The sequence below is a fragment of the Carassius auratus genome, unplaced genomic scaffold, assembly GCF_003368295.1.
Source record: "Carassius auratus strain Wakin unplaced genomic scaffold, ASM336829v1 scaf_tig00214327, whole genome shotgun sequence".
Classification (NCBI taxonomy): domain Eukaryota; kingdom Metazoa; phylum Chordata; class Actinopteri; order Cypriniformes; family Cyprinidae; genus Carassius; species Carassius auratus.
In genome coordinates this window covers 1170844-1197500 of record NW_020527617.1, presented here as the reverse complement: position 1 = coordinate 1197500, position 26657 = coordinate 1170844, and the positions used below count along the sequence as shown (strand labels likewise).

The 26657-nt window shown below is 37.8% G+C and overlaps 1 protein-coding gene across 5 annotated transcripts; it reads left to right on the top strand.

Annotated features, from left to right (window-relative positions):
* Nucleotides 1–161: 161 nt before the first annotated feature.
* Nucleotides 162–25650, top strand: LOC113091845 (tumor protein D52-like). Of its 5 annotated transcripts, none has more exons than XM_026257507.1 (8): nucleotides 162–328; nucleotides 21777–21904; nucleotides 22145–22293; nucleotides 22550–22651; nucleotides 23756–23782; nucleotides 24383–24424; nucleotides 24727–24775; nucleotides 24857–25650. In XM_026257507.1, exons 1-8 carry the CDS (start codon nucleotides 310–312, stop codon nucleotides 24977–24979), a joined length of 639 nt encoding a protein of 212 aa, XP_026113292.1. In that variant the 5' UTR covers nucleotides 162–309; the 3' UTR covers nucleotides 24980–25650. The 5 variants fall into 5 exon arrangements, with proteins under 5 accessions (XP_026113292.1, XP_026113289.1, XP_026113290.1 ...); XM_026257504.1 differs by lacking the exon at nucleotides 162–328 and adding an exon at nucleotides 11432–11727; XM_026257505.1 differs by lacking the exons at nucleotides 162–328; nucleotides 23756–23782 and adding an exon at nucleotides 11433–11727.
* Nucleotides 25651–26657: the final 1007 nt, after the last annotated feature.

The following is a 26657-nucleotide window of genomic DNA, read 5'->3' as shown; positions in this document are numbered from 1 at the left end:
CGTTACATAACATTTCGTAAAATGTATGCCAAAACAGAGAGCATTATTTCTTTTATAACCTACCCTGAGCACGGCGTAAATAAATAATTTCTAAATTAGCCGGTTGGTTTTGGTGGGACCCCTTGCCCGTCTCTCTCTATTTACAGGTCTACGTGCTGTGCGTCGTGACGTCACTGACGACCCCACCCCACCGCATCAGCCGAATTGTTGCGGTTGGGAGCTTTGAGCTCAAATTCACAGGATTGAAGTTGGAAAGCGGACCGCAAGGATAAAAAATAACTAACAACATAAAGAATCCGCAAAGACAGGATGGAGGAAGCCGATCAAGGTAGCTGAATTCTTTTGAGAACGTGACATGACATGTCGACACAGATTAGAAATGCAGCAAAACTCAACTTTCAGAAGTTAGCTAGCTTGTTTGTTAGCGCAACCAGCAGGTGGAATAAAAACAGTGGTTGTTCATTTCTTTAATTGTGATTAATATTGGTAATGTGACAGTCAGTCAGGATAGATATGTGCAGGGATTTTATTCCGGTTAGAGTACTTTTGCATATTATAAATAGTTCGTGTCTATACATACTGTTAAAACTTATGAAAGAAGCTGAACCCGAACATAGTCTCTCAGGATTCAGCTGCAAAATATTTTATGTAAGTTATATATTTATTTTTTAGTCGATAAGAAATGTCTGTAATCATTTATTTAACTTGCTCGCGCTTAACTCTCAGCATCGTTGAACCATATGTTAGCAGTAAACACCTGCTGTTCATGTGCTGCTTCTAATGAAACCTCTCTTTGGGTCCCTCTGTAATTTTAGTTTTTTTTTTTAAATCGTGCCAATTCCGTTAATTTGTTATTTTTTAAGAGTATTGCATTTTAATGTCTTGCAGATAAACCGTTACATTTAAGTTTTAACCGCGTGTCCAGGAAAGTCTAGAATTTAAATGGAATACAGTTTATGGGACACGAAGTTTTGTTTAGTAGTCACAAGTTTGGCAACTTTCTACCTCTTTCCGTTTGTGATGTAATTCATAAATGAGTTTTAAATCCAGAAATGAGAATTGATGGTGTGGTGATTAGAAGGGTCATATGCATCATACCTTGTCACTATAATGTAAGATTTTGGCAACGTGGTCCATTCCTTCTGATGTGATCTGGTCAAGATTGGTTTACTGTACAGCCACTGCATCATTACATAGAGAGCTAAGATTGTATGTTGTTGTTTTTCTGGAGTGTGCTATTTTTCATGTGATATTTCAGACTGATATTGTTCTTCCACTACCATTGATTAACGTCACATAACACCACAATTATTAATGAATCTTTTTGAAATATTAGAGGATATATATGTATAGAGCGCTAGAGAGCATGTAAAATATTTCCATAATATATTTGCAGTGGTTGCAGGAATGCTGGAGCCTTTTCCAGCTTCTCAGGCCATGCATACTCCCATCCCTCCTGGGCTGCAGTGAGTCGATGAGCAGCCTCCCCTGGAGCCAGAGCCTTCCTGTCTGAATCTTCTGTTCCCTTCTCCTCATCTTTCTCACGCAGGGCTACCATCTGCTCATTCCTCTTTTCTGCATGCCCATGTCTCTCTGCAGCTGGTGCCCATGGGCCATTGTGTGATCTGACAGGCAGAATGTGGGACAAAATCTAAGATACCATTTGTTTGCTTACTTAGTCTAGGTATACGTCTTTTATTATATTACTTTGGATCAAGTGGCAAGAACTGAATTGTCTGATCTGTGGTAATAAGTGATTTAGTTCTATTGCATTATTGAGTGAGTCATCAATGAGAGACCTTTCACCCATAAGTAACAGCGATGGGTGTAGCCTTATGTCCTTGTCTAGTGATGGACAAACCTGTGGATTAGGACATCTGTTCTAACCGTGCGAAATTCAGTATAGGATTTTAACTGTTGCCTTTTGAAGTCACCACTTGTTCTTGTTTGCTCAGGTAGATCTGCAGTCTGTTCTCTTTTTGCTGTCATGGCAACACAGGAAAAATAAAAAAAGTTGAAAGACTAACAGAACTACAGGGAGGAATGAGGAAGCTGCAATCAAATCCTCTATAGCCATAGTTTTTTATGTGAGCATTGCACATTTTGCTTGAATCAGTTTGGTGGACTGTACAGCAACTCAAGATTGAAATTTTACATGACTGCCAAAAACCTTAAAGATAATTATTTTGATCTCATTGTTGGTGCGCTTTAGTGTTTAAATTCCAGTCTGCATTTTATGGTAGTTATACTGTTGTATTGTGTTTTACGTTAAGTGATACATTAAGAATAATGAATTAATTCATCACGCTTGAAAATTTGTCACAGAAATGTATTTTTATTTTATTTATTTATTTTTAATACTGAAGCGTTATGAAAATAGCCTGCTTATTCAGTCGAGATTGTTTCTGTGTATTTTTAGTCACATACATCACATTTAGAATAAATGCTAATTTCTCTATTTTTATAAATGCCCCAAACAAAAAACACTATATTTTTATGATAGGCTACGTGGAGCTAAACTCTCGAGACTAGACTTATGACCGATAAAATGTTACTAAATGAATACACGATTGTGATGGAGAATAAGAAGCTGACGTCTGTTTTCTTCATACGGTCATGTTTAACATGTTTACTATGGTAACGTTAACTCACTACTGACTGAAAGTGAGTTATTTTAAAAAGTGTTTAACGTTAATCCAGGTGTTATAGCTGTTAGCTTTCTGTTATGATCCGCGGCGCTGACGCTCTCCAGACGTGGAGAAACTCCTTCTTCGTTCATAACCACTCTAGAACCTGCTGGCCCGCTTTGGCCCAAGGTTTTAGTCGGCCCAAAAACCTGGGCCATTGGCCCCGAGGAAGCCCTGATGAGGCACGACCAAGAACCGAAAGTAACAGTGGAAACGCGACTGGCCCTAGCACGCACTAGCATGCCCGGTTTAAGCTCGACAGTCGAAACACGGCTACTGACTGTGGAAACTTTACACTGGACCTCAAGCATCGTGGATTGTGTGCTTCTCTTCTCTTCCTCCAGACTCTAGGACCCTGATTTCCAAAGGAAATGCAAAATGTACTTTCATCAGAGAACATAACTTTGGACCACTCAGCAGCAGTCCAGTCCTTTTTGTCTTTAGCCCAGGCGAGACACTTCTGATGCTGTTTGTTGTTCAAGTGTGGCTTGACACAAGGGATGCGACAACTGAAACCCATGTCTTGCATACTCTTTGTGAATCTCCCACACATTTTTGAATGTTGTTTTTGTTTCACAATCCTCTCCAGGGTGCGGTTTTCCCTATTGCTTGCACACTTTTTTTTTTTTTCTACCACACCTTTTCCTTCCCTTCGCCTCTCTATTAATGTGCTTGGACACAGAGCTCTGTAAACAGCCAGACTCTTTTGTAATGACCTTTTGTGTCTTGCCCTCCTTGTGCAAGGTGTCAATGGTCGTCTTTTGGACAACTGTCAAGTCAGCAGTCTTCCCCATGATTGTGAACTAGACTGAGAGACCATTTAAAGGCCTTTGCAGATGTTTTGAGTTAATTAGCTGATTAGAGTGAATATTCTAATTTTCTTAGATACTGAATTTGGTATTTTCCTTAGTTGTCAGTTATAATCATCAAAATTAAACGAAATAAACATTTTAAATATATCAGTCTGTTTAATGGCCGTGTGCTCACATAACATATATTACACTACCATTCAGTCATCCATAATACACTGAACAAAATTAGAAAACAAAACACTTAGTTTTTTTCCCCCATTTGTCATGAGCTGAACTCAAAGGTCTAAGACTTTTTCTATGTACACAAAAGGCCTATTTCCCCCAAATATTGTTCACAAATCTGTCTAAATCTTTGTTAGTGAGCACTTCTCCTTTGCCAAGAGAATCCATTCACCTCACAGGTGTGGCATATCAAGATGCTGATTAGACGGCATGATTATTGCACAGGCTGGCCACAATAAAAGACCATTCTAAAATGTGCCATTTTATTACACAGCACAATGCTGCAGATGTCGCAAGTTTTGAATGAGCATGAAATTGGCATGCTGACTGCAGGAATGTCAACCAGAGCTGTTGCCCATGAATTGAATGTTCATTTCTCTACCATAAGCCGTCTCCAAAGGCGTTTCAGAGAATTTGGCCGTACATCCAACTGGCCTCACAATTGCAGACCACGTGTAACCACAGCAGCCCGGGACCTCCACATTAAGGATGTCGGCGATTAATCGATGATCGATTAATTTTTATTAAGAGATGCAATCGATTAAAGCTGTTGATGGTCGGTTAAACGATTTAATTTTGGGTTGTGTGCGGCTGTGTGATGGTGAAGGTATATAAACACATCATCATTCATTCACAATGTACAAGTTAAGTTTTTAATGTGATTTAAACTTTAAAAAGTACTTTAAAATAGAAACAAAACAAAAGATCTTTAACATGGAAAGCAATAGATAATTGTTTCATATCGTGCGCTTTGCAGGGCTGTGGGACACAGGACAGAAAGGCTATCCTACAACTTGTTAATTCGTTCCTACTACTTATTAATTTGTGGCAACTGTCTATGTTTCATGAATTTTTTTCCCTAAATAACCCATGATTTAACTGAAATTAGGGAACAATGTTCTGATTCTGATTCTGATGTTTCATTAATTTTGTTCCCTAAAATAACCCATGATTTAACTGAAATAAGGGAACAAATTAATAAATTGGACTAATTCTTAATTCATTAAATCTTTAATTTCCCTTTCCATGTTTACCAGAGTAAGAGATGTAAAACAGTGATTTAAATGTGAAAGATAATAAAATAAACCTGTGAAATTAGATGGTTAGACTGTGAAGATTTAGGAAAAGAAACAATGCCTAAATGTTATTGAATTTGTGGAAATTCGTGACCAACCAGCAAACCAGAACAAAGACACATAAATGAAGGCTATAGGTTCAAACGGCATCCAGAACCATGGTCGTGATCTAACATTTTACAGTTAACACATTATTCCTCTAATAAACAAAGATTTTATACCACACTTGTCATAATCAGAGCTTTTAATTTGTAAATAAATAATTGCTGAATTCAAAACAGCAATCAATAGGCGCTGTGACCGACGCTGACAATACGTTTTCCCGGAGCATTTCAATGAAGCCACTAAACGGTGACGCCACAACAAGCATCGTTCACATGTTTCTGCATGGACCTAACTAAGGCACAGCTTCTCAAGCCCTAGGACAAAATGGGATGCTTTAAGGAATATGTATAGCCTGTATAAGTAATAGGCGTAACATTATTATAATCTTTTTAATATGCAAAATATATCTGACTTAATTAAGGTAACGGATTAAAAAAACGGAAGTGGTGCTCCATAAGTTCATGGAAAGTAGGGCTGAAACGGTTAGTTGACATTAACAACAACAAAAAATTGTAGACAAATCTTTTTGTTGTCATTTTATGTCATATGACCTAATGTAAGAGCCTGCAATAACGCGGTTTGACCAGTGTGGCGCTGTAGCATGAGACCGTAAATCAGCTCTCCTGATGCAATTCAAGAGAAGACGCCAAACAGCGTTCAGAGCGAAGGCAGGTAAACCTCAGGCTGCTGAGCAGCATTTGGATTAATATGTAAATATATACTATGTGCTTACCTCTCAATAACAAAATAAACACATTAAAAACTGACAGCAGTGAGAAGGCAGCAGTTTAAAATGCATCTGATTTCAGAGATGTGGATTTTTCCATGAGCTCTATACAGTCCTCCAGTAAAGTCCACTCAAGTCACGTTTATTTATTTAATACTTTAGTACTATAGATAGCTTTATGCCGCATTCCAGGCAACCCATAACCCGTGATTTTTCAAACTTAGACACGCAAAAGTGCACTTGAACGGCAGTCAAACCTGTGACTTCCCACCCATGAACTCGTACTAGATCGATGTACTCTCTGTTCTGAGCTCTGACGTCACACAGCACCCGAAACAATGATGGCGGCCCCTACGGATAATATTGCATATGGATGCAGTGTTTATGCAAAGTGGTACATTTTGAAAAAAACTATTTAGGACAATATAACATTGCAGTAAAATTAATAATCTAGCTACAATTCCTTGCACTCAGGAAGTTTTGCGTGACTTGCCTGGAGTGCTACAAAATCATGAGTCGTGGTTTGAAGTCGTGACTTAAAGGCTCAAAAACCGGCCTGGAACGCAGCATTAAGTCAAGCAGCTTTGCAGTATTATTAAACATGAGAAAACAGAGTCAGTGTTGCTTTCAGTTAGAGTAACATCTTGATTTTTTGTTATAAAGCAGCTCTCCAGTGTGAAGCTAGCTAATGTTAAAATTTTTTTATTTTTAGCGGGGAAAACATTTATTTAAATAAAATATTTAATTTAAAGGTATAATTTTGTTTGCAGAGATCAAAACTTGATCTAACTGTTTTGATTACCATAACCCTATAAGGTATTTTAAGAGAGAATATGTTATGAATATTAGTTTATCAAAATAATTAAACATGTTATCACTTAAGCTTTTTGTTTCTTACAAAAATATATTTGAGGTAATTAAATAATTAAATGGTGAGTAAGAGAGTTTCTCTGCAATCTCATATTGTGTGTCAAATATATTTATTTGTATAAATTAATTGTATAACTTTAATTACATAATGACTTTTAAAAGCTGAAGTGATTCCCTTAATTTATTTGTTAGAATATGTATAACTCAATATTTTAAGTAATTGCAAAAGATGAATAATCAATAAATGTCTACTGATTAATCAGCAAAATATTCAATGGCTAGTCGATTAATCTTTCTAATAATCATTAGAAATCACATCTATAAAATCACATCTATTCATTTTATAATCCTGCTACTAGCATTTTATTCAGACAATCGGTTTGCTTAACCAAAGAATTTCTGCACAAACTAGGGCTTCACGATATTGGGAAAAAAAGACATTGTGATATTTTATTTTTCTTCGATTATATATTGCGATATGAAATCTAATAAAAATTTTTCTTACAAACAAAAATGGGGTGAGCACACTTACATTCTCATTTTAAATGATTTAAACATCGACACCATCGTGTCACTTGATTAATATGCGCGAGGGAGAGAGAGTAAGACGGCGCTCGTGTTGTTTAAAGATGTGAGAATGCGGCCGGGGCTCACTCGCTCGCTCTCTCCCAGTTCCCGCTCTCTCTCATTTTCTCTCTCTCTCTCCCTCTGTCTCTCTCTCTCTCTCTCTCTCTCTCTCTCTCTCTCTCTCGCGTGCGCACTCTCTCTTTCGCGCGTGTTTTGCATGTGCTTGCATGTGTTTTTCAGTCCTGTCAATGATAAACTTTCACTCTATGATGGTTAAGCTGTGCAATTAATCCACGAATCACATTCGTCAAGGGCCGGGGAGAAGCTGGCCCATACAGTTAATGAATAACGGATCAGCTACGACAGCCTACATCGCACATCCTGCAATGTGACTATCGTGGATTCGTAAATATCGTGTCGTTTATAGTGTCGTATGGGTGAGTGGTTTGCTGATGTCAACATTGTGGATCGAGTGGCTCATGGTGGCGGTGGGGTTATGGTATGGACAGGCATATGTTATGGACAACGAACACAGGTGCATTTTATTGATGGCTTTTTGAATTCACAGAGATACCGTGATGAGATCCTGTGGCCCATTTCTGTGCCATTCATCCACGACCATCACCTCATGTTGCAGCATGATAATGCACGGCCCCATTTTGCAAAGATCTGTGCACAATTCCTGGAAGCTGAAAACATCCCAGTTCTTGCATGGCCAGCATACTCACCGGACATGTCACCCATTGAGCATGTTTGGGATGCTCTGGATCAGCATATACGACAGTGTGATCCAGTTCCTGACAATATCCAGTAACTTTCCACACCGATTGAAGAAGAATGGACATTCATTCCACAGACCACAATCAATAACCTGAACAACTCTATGCGGAGGAGATGTGTTGCACTGTGTGAGGCAAATGGTGGTCACACAAGATGCTTAGTGGTTTTCAGACCCCCTCCCCCCCTTCACAATACAGTAGATCTTCACATTTTAAAGTGACCTTTTATTGTGGCTTTATTTATTATATTTATTATATTTATGTATTTATTTAATTATTTATACTTAGCTAGGTTTCACATAACATTATGTCAGTAATGTGTTCCACTAAAATTTGACCCTGGACTACAAAAGTTGCTGGGGTACATTTTTAGCAATAGCCAAAAAAACATTGTATAGGTCAAAATGATAGATTTTTATTTTAAGCCAAAAATCATTAGGATATTAAGGAAAGATCATGTTCCATGAAGATATTTTGTAAATGTCCTACTGTTAATATATCAAAACTTCTGATTAGTAATATGCCTTGCTAAGAATTCCTCTGGACAACTTTAAAGGCGATTTTCTCAGTATATGTAAGGAATTATTATATAGATTTTTTCACACCAGCAGATTCCAGATTTTCAAATAGTTGTATCTTGGTCAAATATTGTTCGATCCTAATAAACCTTGCATCAATGGAAAATTTATTTATTTAGCTTTCAGATTATTTAGCTTTTCAGAAAAATGTACACTTCAGACCGGTTTGTGGTCTAGGGTCACAAATATCCTCCATTTTTCCTTTCCTTATAGTCTTTTGTCAGTTTTTATACTCAAGTTTCCAGAAACCAAGTTGCCTTTTTCTAGTGTTGGTTGGCAGATAGACCTTCTCCATTTCCCACCCATTATTCCCATGTGTACATGTCCATCAGGCACGCTGGAGTTGCACTCCGACCCATGATTCTCATTTTGTACCAGTCACGGGACACAATGCGCTTGGAATAACCCAGTAATTGATTAGATGCTGTGGTTTATTAGATGCTTCAAAATGTCCCCTTTGTTTTTTTTACTGAGGTGTTTATGTTCTTGAGCTCCGAGTTTAAACCCAAGTCATACAAGATCAAGTTCACAAGGATTCCTGATGTTGACACACAAGGCCATTGAAAGGCTTGTCCAGCTCTATAGGAGGTCATGGGATTCCATCACAGACGCCCCTTGTGGGGCCACGGGAATGTTAGTGGGCCAAAGGCAGAAGTTGAGATGTAACTGGTAAATACGTGTTTTTTAAAAGATTAAAATAAATGTGTGATTGTTTATTTCCTATTTTAAACAACACTTCCATTCCATTTGTTAAAATGGGAAGTTGGGCATCTTCCTTCAGTGAAATCTCTCTGTTCTATTTATGCAGTTTTCTTTATTTTTCCATAGACAGTCCCTCCTAACATGGAGGTTTACTTTGGGAGCTCATCACATGGTGTGAAACTCTTCCCACATAGAAAAAAAAAGCTTTGTTTGAACTTGCCAACAGGTATGAAATTTTAATATAAATCCATAGTATTTATTTTTGTGTGAAAGTGATTTGGGATTCAAAGGAACATAAATTAAATTTTGCCGATGGCTTTGGATTGCATTCAAGTCTCTATTTGTACATCTGCATGCTTTAGTTGTGCAATCTAGTCTGGATGGAAGCCAACAAGGACTTTGGTGAAAGACAAATATCCGGGTACTAACCTGCATGCAGCAGCTTGGAGACGTCAAGTTTCTGCCATTCTAGACATGTGAAATGAATGTAGTTAGTGTGTTAATTCACAAGCTCACACATACAAAAGCGCACACGTGTTTGTCACTGCCCGGCTCTTGTACACCCATGTGAAAATGGCTGAATAGAGTCTCAATGACTCTCATTATAACCTGATTCTTTGTGTCGTTGGCTGTTCTCACTGATCTCTACTGGAGACCGCAGACCCGTCCCACACTAGACAGCTACTGTAGTCTGGCAGTGATGTGTAATTCCAGCTACTCTGGGACAAACTCTGTAGAGGGTGTGTAATGCATCGCATGTGTGGATTTTAAAACCTGAGGAAATGAATTGGGAATGAGCAGCGATGCGCAAATATCTTGTGTTCCTGCACCACTAGTGGCACCAAATGGAATTCCAGTTGATATTATTGGCAAAATCATGAATATTGAGATGATTTTGAGATGGGTTTATTCATAGGAAACAAGCATACACAATTAAATATCAAATATGAAAAAACAATCAAATTAATAATAATGTAAAATATTATTAATAGTAACAATATACAATTTACTATAATGATTATAAAGTTAAATGTTTTTTTTTAAAGGCTCTATGAAATCTATGACATCTCTGATGCCGTATTTACAGGTGCGAGGGGTACTCTCTGAGATGCTTTTTTTATTTTTTTCTAGAATATGGATGCTCTGATCAGGATTTTTAAGGCTGATTGCCGATCACAGAAAACAGTATCTGGCGATACCGGTCACCGATACCAATCTTTTTAAAGCCTTCTTATCATTTATAACAGTTTATAGTGATACTCCAGTCAGGATTTTTTTTTTTTTTACTTTTATTCAGGGCAAAACATTTTTGAATATGGGGGGAATTCAAAGAACTGTTATAGTCTTTCACAGACATGTTTAAACACATTAAGTATAAGCATCACATTGAATTTCATTTATGAAAATGGCGGGAATACAAAGAACAGCAAGAGTCTTTTCACAGACATTTTCACAGACATGATTAAAAAATTAAATATAAGCATCACATTATTCATTGCTTTTTACTTTTACATTTACTTCTAGATGTATATATTAAGTTGCTCAAGCAAGTGGCAACAAATTCAAACTACTTTTCTTTAATCTTTATCACAAGCAATCCTGCAGTTCATAAAAACGTGGTTTTCCTACCTCCATGAGTGCCATCTATTATTGCCTTCTTTACCTAAAAGTGCTCTTTCCCTTTAGGGGCTGTCAAAATGGCTGAAAAACTAAATAAAAATGTTGTACTTAAATATCAAAATTTGAATTCTGTTCGAATTTAAAATGCATTGTGGTTTCCAAACCGGTCCTGGAGCACCCCTGCCTAAAAAATAGATTATATTTATAAAATATTTATGCATTAAATCATGATCTTCCACCATTTGACAGGACCTATAATATTTGCAATATAATTCATCAGGGATGTAAAATCGTACAGTATAATGGTACTGTAGATGCCTGAGTGTGTTTGATCACTTCTGATTGTCTTGCGCTTGGCTGAATCCATTTCGGTGGGTAATGGTTTGTGCTTCAGGTCTGTATCTGAAGCGGTGTGCAGGCCCTTTGTAATGGATTAATGTTGTAATCTAGGCCACCGCAGATTACAGCTTCGTTTTGTGGGCTTGCCCCAGAGTCATGTGACCAGGGGACAAATGGATCTTTATTTCCCATGGATGATTGGACGATTGCTTTTTTTTCTGTCTTTAAGAACATTTTTATAGGATTGTCAACAATGCCTACAAGGACCGCTGAGATTACAGCTGGGAGTGTTGGCTCGCGACGGAAACAGAACGCTATGGAGCAGTAACTTATTAACTTGCTGACATTGTTGTTTGAAGCAGGACCTCATGTGATCCATGCTAGCACTGCAGAATCCGCAACACGCTTATACTTGCAACCGTAGCTAGAAGATGGGACAATCGGCACCGTGATATCCTAACAGGCTCGGTCTCATGCATCACTTGGTGTCCTGGGAGCTTCCAGTTCATGGGCATTATGGAGGAACCTGTAGAGGAGTACAAGTCTCCGTTCAACTTTGAGCAGGGAGTGAACAGCAGCTACCTCTACCTGTCACCTGAAGAGAGTTTGACTCCCCCTGGTTCACCGGTACTGCCGCTCAGAGGTAACCGTGTTTGCTCAGGTGCTCAGTGGGGTGTGTGTAAAGGTGTGGACTGTTGTTTGTCACAGTATAACAGCAACAGACAGAGATTGTTATCAAATGGGTTAGTCCTCTTCCTATCAAGTGCTGATGTTTTGAAGAAGCTCATCCGCCAGGAGCAGGTGCTGTTCAGGTGGGACATAAGGTTGCAGAATAACTGCCAAACATCCGACCAGTGCAGATTCAGTCATTTGTAATAATTTTGAGGACCACTTAGTAGTTAGTTAGCCTGAATACATCAGACTTTGTACTTCCACTAAATTTCAGTTCGCTTCTATACTCTGTATTCTGTCTGAGATAGCAAAGTATCTCCTAGTTTTCCTCAAGCTCCAAACCAGCCGGCTTATCAACTGTTACCGATCGTCAGCGAGAGACTGGGGAGGCTAAAGTCCAGCAAGACGATAATTGTGATTGTGAACTGCCGTGTTCACTCTGGTATTTCGCTCGATGGTTTTGTTTTCGCATAATTCCTGTGATTACATTGGAAGTTTGAGGCGACTGAGCCGGCGAATAAAACACGTCATAACCAAATGTTATGTAATTGGCTTACGAGTAACCAATGATTTTAAACTTCAAACAAGCGCACCCCCCCCCCCCCACCCACGAGAAAGTAAACGCTTGTCAACTATGCCCTTCCATGTTTTAATTTTTCATGCCAGTTCTCTGCCTGTTAGTGTTAAAAGGCCTTTTTTTGTGTTTGGATGTGCCATTCACATCTCTTTCAGATGTGTAGTGATCAACAGTCCTGTCATGTTAAATATAATTAAAATGAGTGAGGGGCAGTATGACCCAAAAATTTATTTCATGGTATTTTTCAGTTTATGACGTTATTTATTTATTTTTTCCACATGCATGACTGGGTGTAAACCACATTTTCTACTGACTTAGAGGGTAAATAGGCTACTGCAGTAGATTGACTTATAATGCCTATTTTCTACTGTCACGATGAGTTTTTATTTTTTAAGCAATCGGGGTGGGGGGTTGTGGCTATGCCACTGATATACAGTATATTCTCTACATATATACTTTAACAATGTTCGTAGGTCAGGAAGAAGGAGGCAGGAACAGGTATGGGGCTGTGCAATATTGAAGAGAAATGCGATTTGCGATACCTTGTTACCTATGAATTAAATTCAAATTAATCTTTGTTATAGCTGATTTGTTGTTTGATTAACATTAGTGATTAACATTAGTGAGATTTTCAGCAGCACATATTTTTAGGCTGATGTCCCTTTAAATCCAACTGCACGGATCCAGTATAATGCTACACATCCAATTTCTCGTGATCGTGGAGTCGGGTACTGTTGACATAATTCTGTGCTTATGTGTCTGTGTGCTTTGCACGTGTGCGGCAGAACTGAAGAGACGCTGTGTGAGATGCGGCTTGTGCGTGAGCTTCAGGTGTGAGTCCGACAGCAAGACAAGAGTTGTTTTCTGCAACTTATTGCACTTACCGTATTTTCCGGACTATAAGTCACTCTTTTTTTTTCATAGTTTGGCTGGTCCTGCGACTTATAGTCAGGTGCGACTTATTAATCAAAATTAATTTGACATGAACCGAGAGAAATGAACCAAGAGAGAACATTACTGTATACAGCCGCGAGAGGGCGTAATGTTTTCTCTTGGTTCTAAATAAATGCGACTTATATATGTTTTTTTTCCTCGTCGTGACGTATTTTTGGACTGATGCGACTTATAATAAGATGTGACCTACAGTCCGAAAAATACGGTAATCTTTTTTTTAAATCAAGTAATTCTATGCAACATGCGTCGAACTAAAACTTTGACCTTTTGCAAAATTTTTATCTTAGTAGCCTTTTATTAAGTGATTCAGATATCGCACGCCATTGTGATATGCATATTGAGATATTTACATTTGCGATATTTCGATAATTTCTATATATATTGCAGCCCTATTCAGGAATATCTGAAACCGGCCTGGACTCAGGCTCAAATTAGTTGGTCTTGACTAGTCAGAAAATCTGATCTTGGATTTGAGACAGACTTTATTCAGTCTGGTTTTGTCCGATCTTGACAACGCTCTGCTGCACAGCCAGTTCTTCTGCTTAAGACTAATGGTATCTCTGCAGCTTTCTCCTTATCTCTTTACAAAGACTGGACAAATGGCAAGTTTCTGATCACCCAATAGGACACTGGACTCACCGATGTGTAAATGTAACATTTATGTAGGTTAGTTTCAGTAAATATAATTTTTGCATCCAGGAGAAACAGGACTAGTCTAAACTGGCAGGTAGTGAAACGTTTAACCATTCTGTTCAATAAAACTGTATTTATAAATTATTCCATGGCCAACAGTGCTACTATAAATCAGTTAAGATGTTAATCACTAAAAGAGCAGTGAGCATGTGTTTACACAGGGCCCTCAATCTCATTATACCGACACAGAGAGGTCTTTGATCAAGCCTGTGAACCGTCATTGCACATCAGGGTTGGAAATGCTTATTTTACATGGTGGTTCGTAAGATGGCAGCTGTTTGAAATCTTGTGTATTTGGAAGTCCATGTGTGGAGAAATCGATTTGACTAGAGGAAAAATGTGGATATAAATGGGAATTGCTTTATTAAAGCTGGTGGTTTAAATCAGGGATGACTGAACCAAAACATGTTTACGCCAGTGTGTCAGATGACTTTACTAAAGTTATTTTTTAACATAAAAAAAGGTTAAAAAAAAAGAAATGATTTCTTGAATGAAATAGTATGTGTGTATGATAGGTAGTTTACTGCCTGTAAATAATTAACAGATAAACCATCCTTTTACAGTAAAGTATTATGGTCCTCTCTACTGAAGTTCAGGCATTGGCCATAGTTGCAATATTAATTTCCATGCAAGCAATGTAATGAGTCCTCGTGTAAATGTTATGAGTCCTCAACAGTTTCAAATTGACTCTTAAACTTGGACACTGTCAACAGGCTCGGCTCGTCTATATGAGCAGGTGGGGCAGCGCCCCAGTTTTGCAATGTGAATCTGTGGTGAAAACGGGAACTGCAGCGCGCTCTAATTGAGAGCCATTGGGGCAGATTTGAGACCGCCCCGCTTATTTTCATGTTTCCTTACGTGAACCTCGCTCCACCAAGATGATATCAATCCGCTTCAGCAATGTGTCTGCATCAGTTCAGTAACTAGTTGACATGTCTGTTTTATCTTCTTGGAGTAGTGGATCAAAAATTAACAAAGTATAAATCCTTCAGTGTAAATGTGCTCACATGAATAGCCTTTATATGGCTATTCGCTTGTTAAGTCTGACGTCACGTAGCAGCGCTTCCGTGTCCAAACGCTCTATCAGTTACCATGAGAAAACAACAAAAGGTGCTAATATAAACTCACAATGTGATAGAATATTAGCGAAAAAGTTATAATCTTAACCTTTAACTCCATACCGAAGTCCCAGATAGCCAGACAATGAAAATATAAATATAAAAAAAAAATATATTAAAATTATTTGTGTTTGGGACGCTGTGAGCACGGAGACTGTAGTGTATACCGTACGTTTGAAAGCGTTTAGCTTAAATGATTAATATGAATAAACAGTGCTCATAAACGGCTGCTGAGGTCGTATTCTCAAGTGAAGTTGAGTTGAGGCTTGGACCCGGAAACAGCGCTTCTTGCGTCATCACTTAACAACCGAATATTCTCTTTGTTTTATTATTATTCTGAGAATAGACATATGATCGTCTTTCCTCACCTGAATTACACCACCACTTGTAAAATTCGAAATCAACATTCAGAGGTGATATGTTATATTAAAGCAATTATAATACAGCATTTTATGTGTGTTCTCCGAGCCTGTCAATCAACATTAGTTTGTCATCCACAGGATAACGCAAGGACATCTCTGCCAAAATTGTCTGCATGTGTTGAGAGATTAGAAAAGTTGTTCATTATGTTGTTCATCAATGTTCATTTCCCATGATGAATGAACTTTACACACCAGTGTCAGTGTGCCCTGGCAGGTAACCCGTACTGTAACTGTCAGCGGATGTAGTATTAAAGGAAATGTGGTTTGATGGGCAGAAAATGGTGTATTAAATTAGACATTAGTGGGACAGCACTTTAATTGTATTCAAACCACATCTAATTTAAGGACATTCAACCTTTTACTGAGCCAGAACTTCATTTGTACTGAATTCAAACTGTGTATATTAGAGATGTGAACTGAAGCCAAAATAACAAAGTAACCAGTTAATGTAAACTGTTCAGTGCACTTTAATCACCTCATTTCTCATTGTATTAGATGTAGTGTAACAATATATGGTTAAGTATGCTATCCTGCTCATTTTAAGTGCCAAGAGACTTTAAAACATGATAAACACACTACACAATATTTTGTTTTGGATTTGTTGTCAAACAAGCTATAAAAGATCCTCACTTCTGTCCCTAATTATCTTCGTGGTAAGTTAAAGTGGGAGGCAGACCTACCCGTTTTTCCATAAATACCCAGCAAGCAGCTTCCAAATGAGTTGCACACCCTCTTCATGTGATGCAACCTTTGGGTTTGTTCCTGAAACACGTTTAAACCTTTGCAAGCTGAACCTCAGATTTGACCTCTGTTGAATGTAGGCATACAGTTAGCCATCAAATGGACATTGACAGGATTTTTTTGTTTATTTAATTTAGTCAAATAGCACAGAAATGCTGATTCTATCAAAGAATCACAAAATATGTATGGAATTTGTTTCCAGAACTAAAAGCTTTTTACATGCTATTCTAAATTTATATGGCACACTGTGGTTGTTATTTCTGTTAATTGTGACTTTTGTCTTCTAATTTTAATTGTATATCTCTCAATGTGATTTCATTTTCGTTTTCTGAAGAGGCTTGATAGTTTCATAGAAAAATGCATGATATTGAGTGACAATCAATATGGATTCAGGAGTGGTCGATCGACTTCAATGGCAGTTATTAAATTAGTTGATTATATAGGGGTGTGCCGGTTTCAGAATTGGTGATGACAGTTATGACGTGAGTCAAATGTGACGGTTCATAACATAACCGTTGTGGTGGGGGGGGTTGGGGGAGCGGATAGCGTGTTTCATAATTGTCTCGCCACCATGCTAGTGGATCTGCCGTAGATTCAATTGGTTGTTCTTGGAGATAGCGGGTTAACTCCGTGTCAGAGCGCGCTCTGATCAGTAAAGGGGCAGAGATTTCAGACCTCCGTTTATTAAGGAGATCGGTCACAAAACTCATCATCCGCGCCAAAGTTTTTTGAGCAAATTTCAAAGCTGCACCTTGCGGTCTATGGGTGATGCAATGCTTTGTTGATGCGAGCCGCAAAAAAAAAAAAAGCCATTGTCTGTTTTAGAAAGGATGCAGCAAAGATATTTAATGCTAATGTATGAGGCATAGGCCTACGCTGAGTTTCATTTATGATGAGATGCGCTCTAGTTCACAGTGCAGTGCAAGCAAAGAGTATAGAAGTAACAAGAGGCGAAACTCCATTGCAGTTTTGACAACAATCGCTAGATGGCGCTGCTATCGCGCTGCCGCCATTTTGGACTGAACCAACGGCATTACCATTGGCAGAACTACCGTATACACTGCAGCATTAACAATTATGTCTGTAAGGTCTTATTGTATTACATGCAACATTTCATATTCACAAATGTAAGTTCTCATGCAAAAAAACTTGTTTTATTTCTTTTAAGAAAAAAAGCAATTAAAACAGTGAAAGTTTGTAAACACTTTAATATTTTTATATAAATTAGTATGTGGATACAGCCCCCTAGTGTGAAATTGTTTATTTCATGTGTAATGTTTGTCTATATCATGTATAATGTTTGTTTTATAAATGTAATTTTGATCTTGTTAATTAATAAAAGTTTACATCAAAAAAAAAAAAAAAATGTCTGTAAGGCAAGGCAAGTTTATTTAAATAGCACGTTTCGTACACAATGGTAATTCAAAGTGCTTTACATAAAAGAAAGTCAAATAATCATGAAGAAAAATAATAACAAAAATAAAACAAGCAATTTTAAAACTTTTAAAATTATTAAAACATTTAAAAACAGAAAAATAAATAAAATAAAATAAACAGTGAAAATATAGTGCAATCAGTTCGGACATTGCACAGTGCTCATTCAATAAATGCACAGCTAAACAGATGAGTTTTGAGTCTAGATTTAAATGTGACTAATGTTTTAGCACATCTGATCTCTTCTGGAAGCTGATTCCAGCTGTGGGCAGCATAGTAACTATAGTGAACCCTTGGTATTTCTAACTGACTTGATCCTAATGATCTGAGTGCTCTGTTAGGTTTATATTCAGTGAACATATCTGCAATATATTTCAGTCCTAGGTCATTTAGTGACTTATATACGTGTAAAAATCAATCCTAAATGTAACTGGAAGCCAGTATAAGGACCTGAGGACTGGTGTGATATGCTCAGATTTTCTGGTTCTAGTCAGAATCCTGGCAGCAGCGTTCTGGATGAGCTGCAGCTATCTAATGGTCTTTTTGTGAAGGTCGGTGAGGAGCCCATAACAATAGTCCACCCTGTAAATTGGAAACAAAGAAAACAGTGTTCTGCCATTAACTGTAACAACTATCAGTGTACAACCAAGCAACTAGCATTTCATAGATTCCCCAAAGATTCAGAGAGGTAAAATAGAAAAGTGAAAAGTGATTTTCATGTTTATGCGAAAAAAGGGTGACAGTTAAAGGGTTAATTTAGTGATAACAATGAATTAATAAAGCAGTCATTTGCCAGGTCAGGTGTTCATATATCTCTGAAAATATGCGATTTAAATGGTTGTAATTCAAGAATGCTTTGGAATATAGACTTACTGTATGGTTGGTCTTGTTTTAAAGAAGACATTTGCTAGGTTATTGTTGAAGTGAAATAAATTATGAAAGTGAAACAGAAAAAAAGTTATATAAGTTTGAGTTTATTAAAATGTACAAATTAAAAAATATAATTATTTATATTCTATATAATATATATATATTACAAAATATATTTTACTCTATAACTGCAAGAAAATGAAAGCAAAAAATCTGAACAAGTTGTGTTTCACAATTTAGAGACATTAAAAACTAGAAACTACTATTTAATTCCCTCAACCGCTTTTGAAATGGGACCGGTATCATTCAATTCTATGACAGCTGTGTTGCGTTCAGTCCAAGATGGCGGAGCTGCAGCTCTGCGCATGGGTGCGTTTGTTGCTATGGAACGTTCTATTGTGTTTCGCCTCTTGTTACTTCTATACTATTTGGTGCAAGTGAACGCGGCGCGCTGGTGCTTCCATGTCACGGTTATCATTGTCTGCTATATTTGCTTTTTATTTATTAAAATACATGCAATTGGTTGATGAAACATTTATTAAAATTAAGATAAAATTTGTTAAAAACGAAATTCGTTTTTAAGAAAGGTTTTCTACAAAGCAAAATGTAATGAAGTGGTCTCACGGTCTCACGGTTATATACTAACCGTCACACCCCTATGATTATATACCATCTGCATTAGACAAAAAGTATTTTACTTTTGGCATTTTTGTCGACCTCAAAAAAGCCTTCGATACCATAGAATAGATCATAAAGTGTTAATGAATAAACTAGAGCAGTATGGTATTAGAGGCCATGCTTACTCATGGTTAGAAAGCTATCTTGACAATAGATACCAGTATGTACATTTTAATGATCATCAATCAGAAATGATTTCTTTGATTGGTCCGAAGTTGTTTATTTTATATATTAATGACATCTGTAAGGTATTAGATTTGTTAAAATGTGTTTTATTTGCAGATGACACAACACTTTATGAATCTGGGGATAATCTTCACTGTCTAATTGTCTAACCATAACGATTACAGACCTGTAGCACTCACCTCACATATTATGAAGACGTTTGAGAGACAGGTCTTTTTTTACATCAAGGCCAGTATGACAAATTACGTGGATCCTTTGCAGTTTGCATATCAGTCCAACATGGGTGTGGATGATGCCCTTATTTACATGCTACAAAGAACCTATGCACATCTGGACACTCTTGATGCATCTGTGAGGTTTACTTTTTTTGACTTCTCAAGCGCCTTCAACACGATCCAGCCCCAACTGCTGTGTGAGAAGATGAGGAGGATGCAGCTGGATTCATCACTGGCCCAGTGGTGTATGAACTATTTATCCGGTAGACCACAGTACGTGCGTCTGCAGAATAGTGTCTCTAATACTATTCTGAGTAATACGGGGGTGCCGCAAGGAACCGTGCTGGCCCCGTTACTGTTTACTATCTATACAGCAGACTTCCAGTACAATAGTGGCAGTTGCTTCCTCCAGAAATTCTCAGACGATACAGTTATTGTTGGCTTAATTAAAGGAGGTGATGCGGAGGAGTACAGGAGAACTATTACAGAGTTTGTGGGTTGGAGCAACCACAACTATCTCCAACTTAATACCTCAAAAACAAAGGAAATGGTTGTGGATTTTAGGAAGAGGAAGAAAACACAGATAATCCCAATCACAATCCAGGGCAGTGAAGTGGAGTTGGTCTCCAGTCACAGATATCTCGGTGTACAGCTAGATGATAAGCTGGACTGGAAGAGCCACATGGAGACAGTGTATAAAAAGGGTCAAAGTCGACTTTATTTTCTAAGAAGGCTGAGGTCATTTAACATCTGCCGTCCTCTATTGTGCAACGTCTATCAGACAGTGGTGGCAAGTGCTCTGTTTTTTGCTGTGGTGTGCTGGGGAGAGGGTGCTCGCATGGGAGATCTAAATCGAGTTAACAAATTGATTAAGAAAGCAGGCTCGGTTGTGGGGACTGAATTTGATGTGATCGAGCATGTGGCTGAGAAAAGAATGCTATCTAAGCTAAAATCAATCATGGACAATCCCTCACATCCAATCCATGTGCTGGGGTTGATCAATAAGAGCACCTTCAGCCATAGGTTGATCGAACAAAAGTGCAAGTCTGAACGTACCAGGAAGTCCTTTGTACCAGCGGCCATTAGAAGGTTTAATGTGTTATGAATATTCATATGTTACTGAATATTCTGTACTGAATATGTATCTGTTACTGAATATTCTATATAAGTATTATTATTTATTTTTGTTGTTGTTGTTTAACTGTAGATTGGTTGGAAGTAATTTGTTCTGTTAATTGTGGTGTCTGTGTGTTAAGCTGCCGTGACAATATAATTTCCTGCAAAGGATCAATAAAGTATCAACAACAACAACAACAACAAAATAATTACTGCTGTGACCAGAGAACTATACAGAATCAAGCAATGGTTTGACCGAAATAAACTTTAAATCTTAAAACCAAGTAAAACCAAGTATATTATATTCAGTAATCGACAAATTAAGACCAACATGAGCTTAAAGATTGATGATGTGGTACTAGACAAAATTCTTGGAATAATATTAGATCATAAATTATCCTGGACACCACACATCGCTCATGTTCAATCAAAACTGTCCAAAACAATAGCTTTATTACATAAAACCAAGTATTTTTTCCCTCTCTGTATATTCTGTATCGTTCTCTTATTGTTCCATACATTGGGGGCATGCCTACACCACAAACAAAACATATTTTTATTCTAAAAAAAAAAAGCCATAAGGATAGTCAATCATTCACCGTATAATGAACCGACAAACTCAATATTCCTCAAATTTAAAGCAATAATATTTTCCGATCTAGTCAGTCTGAATACCGTTGTCTTTGTTAAAAGTCAATAGGAAAATATTGCCAGAAAATATACTATGTTTGTTTGAAAACAGGGAACATAAATATAACCTAAGAGGAGAGAACATGTTTAAAAAACAAATGTTCAGAACAAACTTTAAAATGAACACCATTTCGGTAAAAGGGGTCGACTTGTGGAATGGTCTCACTGATGATCTTAAGAGGAGCAATTCAATTTATAATTTCAAAAAACAGTTTAAAATCCAAATTTTTGAAAAATACATGGATGTCTAAGAAAAAAAATGTCTAAGATAAGTTTATGTATAATTGTTGTGCATTAATTGAAACAACATTTCATTGATTTTGTAGGGCCCAAGAGTCCAGACATCTTCCCAGAAGTCGGTGAAGATGTGAATGCAGTGTATGCAGTGCCCAGTTCCCCCTGCACGGCCCTAACTGAGGAAGAGCAAGCAGAACTCAGCAGTGAACTAGCAAAGGTCAGCATCCTTCAATTCTGTTACATTTTCACATTCAGTGGATGAGCAAGTGAGGTTTATTCTCAAGGCTGAAGTCATTTTCCAGTGCATACTTTCTTCACTTTTTGAAGTTGCTGTATCTTCTAACTGGACCTTATGGATAAACCCATAAGTGAATTGTGTTTTTTTTTTTTTTTTGAATCACCACCCTTAACCATATTTTCCATGTCAGGTGAATTCCTCTTTCCTGTTTCCCTACAGGTGGAAGAGGAGATCCAGACTCTTTCTCAGGTGCTGGCAGCCAAAGAGAAGCAGGTGGCCGAGATCAAGCGGAAACTGGGCATCACTCCACTCAACGAGTTCAAACAGAACCTGAGCAAAGGCTGGCATGAAGTCACCACGTCCACTGCGTATGTGCCCTCACTCGCCTCGGGCATCTGTGTGCCTCTCGCCTCTCGCACTGCTGCAGAGAAGCGGCTCCATCTGTCATACTGCTGCTGTGCAGTTCACACCTGACATTTGGTTGAACTGCATTAAAGACTCCGTTGTGAACATGCTTGGTTTTACTAGCTCACTCCAGCTGTTAGAATTACATCATCTTATGATTTAAAGTTCTGTTGTATACATATTTTTTGTACCCATCTGTTCCCCATCTGTGCTGTACAGGTATAAGAAGACCTCAGAGACCCTGTCTCAAGTGGGTCAGAAGGCGACGACAGCGTTCTCCAGTGTGGGCTCAGCCATTGGCAGAAAGCTAGAGGACGTGAGGTGAGATCCAACTTCTCATCCTTTGATCAAACTGTTCTTTGTACCCTTTGACCTTGTAACGCATGAATGAATACTCACTAATACCTGTTAATAATGTCTTTTCCAAACCACTCTGGTTACGTTCACACAGCAGCAGATTTATTCAAGCTTTATTTTACCAGGAATATAAAAACTCTTCATTTATTTTACCAAGAGTGTCTTTGCCAAGCACAGGTAATGACTCAAAGTGAGACACAATACATGAAAACAACAAAATTGAACATTTCAGTCAACTCAAACAGCAGCTGTAGTTATTGGTCGTAAGATTTGTAATCAGATAAACCATATTTCAGATCATTTATTTTAAATTCATTGAGCCAATACATTTAACAGTTGTGATTTTTTTTTTTTGGAGTTCAGAACAGGGCTATGTTATACAGCGTGAAGATTGCATTTAATAATCAAGGTGAATATCTCGAGGAGTCAACTGCATTTTCATAGCTACATTTGGAGATTATGTGGTCCGAGAATGAGCCAAAACTCCAGATAAATGTTAGGTGGAGATTTTAAACACGTCTTAGAGGATGAGCTGCAGGAATTCTCCAGAGTTCCACAGTGGCTCTAAAAAGGGTTCTAAAACTAAACCCTTAAAGGGATGGTTAACCAAAAAACATAATTTACTCACCCTCATGACTTTTGTTCATCTTCGGAAAACAACTGAAGATATTTAATGAGATATTTAAGTCTATTCTTTGAAGACTTAACTGAACATTTTGAGAGTTAACAGCATTATTTGAGGTTGATCTTCTGTAGGAGATTTAGCCACTACATTCGTCAATCCCAAACCCAGACTGTGTGAACGTAGTCATTGTGCTCACCACTTACACATACATGTGCCTTTAGCATAACAATACTGCACAAAATGGCAAAAGACTGAATTTTACTCCCACATACAGTGAAATTACAAAAACTGAGGTGGAATAAAACCATTTCACAGACACCCACGTCATACTCTGAAGTCAAAAGAACTGACATTTGCTCAGTTTCACCATCTTACGACACTCTTGCTGCAACGCTGGCAACATTGTTAACTGTTTTCGCTAATGACCCCTCTGCCATTTACAGATTACAGTCATTTTCCAATTCTTTTGGGTAAGATGTTTACAGTGGCTTCAAACAAAAGCCGGTTATTTTGCCTCTCGGTAGTGTGATGAATGGTTTTCTAGTGTGGCATGCACTTAGAGGTCATGCTAGTCTCCATTTCATCCACTTTGTTTCTGTGCATGCATGCCTTTTCTTCTTAAACCTTTGCTTGAATGTATGTGTTGAATGGATATTTGCAATTGAGACTTTTTGAGGATTTTTGTTTAAAATCGGTCAACCGAAAACGAAAATTGTCATCATTTTGGCTGTCGCTCTGCTGAACATATCATCCCCTGTGATTCAGTGATTCAGACATGCTAAAACCAAGTTTATTCCCTGCTAATTCTCTCACACACCCTATTCAGCCAGACTGAGGCGCCCCAGCTGTGGTGTGAATCTGTGTCAGTAATACTGCTAATATAGTCTTTAAACCCCTGATGGATTAAAGCCTTATACTCTTACTCCGTTTCACACAGCATGAAGGGCTGAGCTGCTTTTTCATGCTGGTTATGAACTCGTAGACGTGTGTAGGTGCATGGCTTTATTTCTTCTCTTGTAATACTCGCTTTGGCTAACTGCTGTCTGCTCTTCTTTACTGCTGACGGATAGTATACACTCCATACAGCATTCGGCTAGCATGCCACTGATGAGGTAAGAATGTGTTGTGACAGACCCACATAAGCCTCTGTATTTCACAGGAATGCTTGATTCTGATTGGTCATTCTCATAAAAGAATACATCTTAAGCCAATATGATAAAATGAGAAAAGCATTGACAGCCGATCAGAATCCATTTCACTTTAAAGATTGGGAGCATTTAAAGCCGCAGATGATAAACCCTGCTGCGCATTCTTAAGACAAACTGTGATCTCGTTCATTGTTGACTGAAGTTGCCCAGCCCTGATATTGTTTGTGAAATCAGTCTGTTTTACATCATTATCGTGTCTCCCGCAGAAACACACCCACCTTCAAGTCATTTGAGGAGAAGGTGGAAACCATAAAGGTAAAGCGACACTGCTAATATCAACACCGTGCATGTGATTTGAAAATGCTAAAAACCCTGACTTCATTTGTGCCTTTGCAGATCAAGATGAACCCAACCCCATCAACAGGCGATACCGAAGAGGTTTCAGAATCCACACCTGACGGAAAGCCAGTGGTTGACCAGCCAGAGGGAACGTGTCCACCAGATCAAAAACCACACTGAGGATCCACCCTCAAACGCTCCCCTCTTCTCTCTTGTTACCTCCTGTTTCCCTTCTTTCATTCCACTGTTGTGCTTCTACATAGTCACTGTGAGCTTTGTTTTGTGGCAGTATTTGTCCACTGAAGTCTGGGTCATCTCCAGACGGGACTTGGTGGTCCTACACTGGAGCAGACATGTCCGAATGTGAGATGTTCTGTATGTTCCCTCATGCACTGTCACACTAGAGCATTGACCTTTGACCCCTACCTTCAGGTCTGTGTTGTTTTAGCCTCCTGAGAGGCTCAGGCTGTCCTTTAGAAGTCCCTAAACATTTCCATGTACTCTTTTGAAGAATATATCCTTAAGGCATTATACAAAGTTTAAAGATGTAATTGAATTTGACTTCTTGTTTGTGTAAATTCACTGTAGCACATCCAGCTACTTAAAATTGCCAGATTTCGCTGTGTATATATAGTTCATCTTCTGTTTTTAAAACAAATGCCAAAAAGTGTGAACTTTGAACGGAAATATTTTTGCATAGAAAGTTTATTGATTTGTATTATTAGCATTAATACCAAATATGATCAAACAGTAGTGATGTTAGACTATTTAATTACTTCATAACTTCATTACTTATTTTATTAGATTTAGCTTTAGAGAGTTTGTCATTAAAATGAGCAGACTTGAGTTGACAGTGTGCTTTGTGATTTGATTTCTCTTTATTTTTATGCCGTTAGTATAGTCGCACCACTGAGATCCCAGTGCTTTCTGTCGCTAAAACTGGGAAGGGTTAATCTCACTTTAAGGGTGTTTCTGATAGCTTTGTCATTTGATCACTGCTGTATTTTTTTGTGTGTGCGTGTGACAGAAAAAAAGACATATTATGAGAGGGACAGACATCATAGTCTCCTAGACAGCACTTCTTCCCTGTTGTTTAAACTGACTAACACAGTTGTACAGCAGTGTGAAAAAACTAGCTTTAGATCTAGTGCAATCCATAATATTTACAAACTCTAAATCTAGTGTTATTTGTGTAGCCGCTTACACTAGTACCTACTGTAATGTTGTGGCATCTTCAAGACTGCAAAATTAAAAACTATATATTTATATTGATATTGTTAGAATTTCTTAACTATAGATAAAAATGTGTAAAATGTATGATTTGGTAGTGGTTGCTGAAGGCTTTGGTGTGCAGGAGCTTCTGCTTGTGCTCATTTAGATGGTACTTTCTGCTACGCTGCTGCAAGAAATATTCAGAGAATAGAAATCAAAATGTTTACAGAGGTTTAGGTTCAGCATGTATGATCTATTACTCTAGACCTAGTGTTTATATCCAAAATAAAATAATACTACTGTGGAAAATATTGTTAAGGGTTTTCTGTTTAAAACAGTGTTTTATTTGTGTTGATTTTATAGATTGAGGGTGGGAATCCCCAGCGGGACCAAACATGTTTTAATTTCTCCCCCTTCTGCTTCACTGATGTTTGTATCATCTTTCCTCACATCATCTTTTGAATATGAATGTTGCTTTATAGTCAATGTCTCCAATGGCCTTTTGTCTTGGGTTACAGTTGTGGTAGTTGAATCTGCTGTTTTGTTCATTTATAATTAACATCCGGAAACTAGACCTATTTTGAGTAATATATATATATATATATATATATATATATATATATATATATATATATATATATATATA

Coding starts and splice junctions, on each gene's coding strand:
- LOC113091845 (XM_026257504.1), top strand. CDS start 11,592: ATGGGCATTATGGAGGAACCTGTAGAGGAGTACAAGTCTCCGTTCAAC. Junction 11,728..21,776: donor ACCGGTACTGCCGCTCAGAG/GTAACCGTGTTT, acceptor TTGATTTTGTAG/GGCCCAAGAGTCCAGACATC. Junction 24,425..24,726: donor GCTAGCATGCCACTGATGAG/GTAAGAATGTGT, acceptor TGTCTCCCGCAG/AAACACACCCACCTTCAAGT.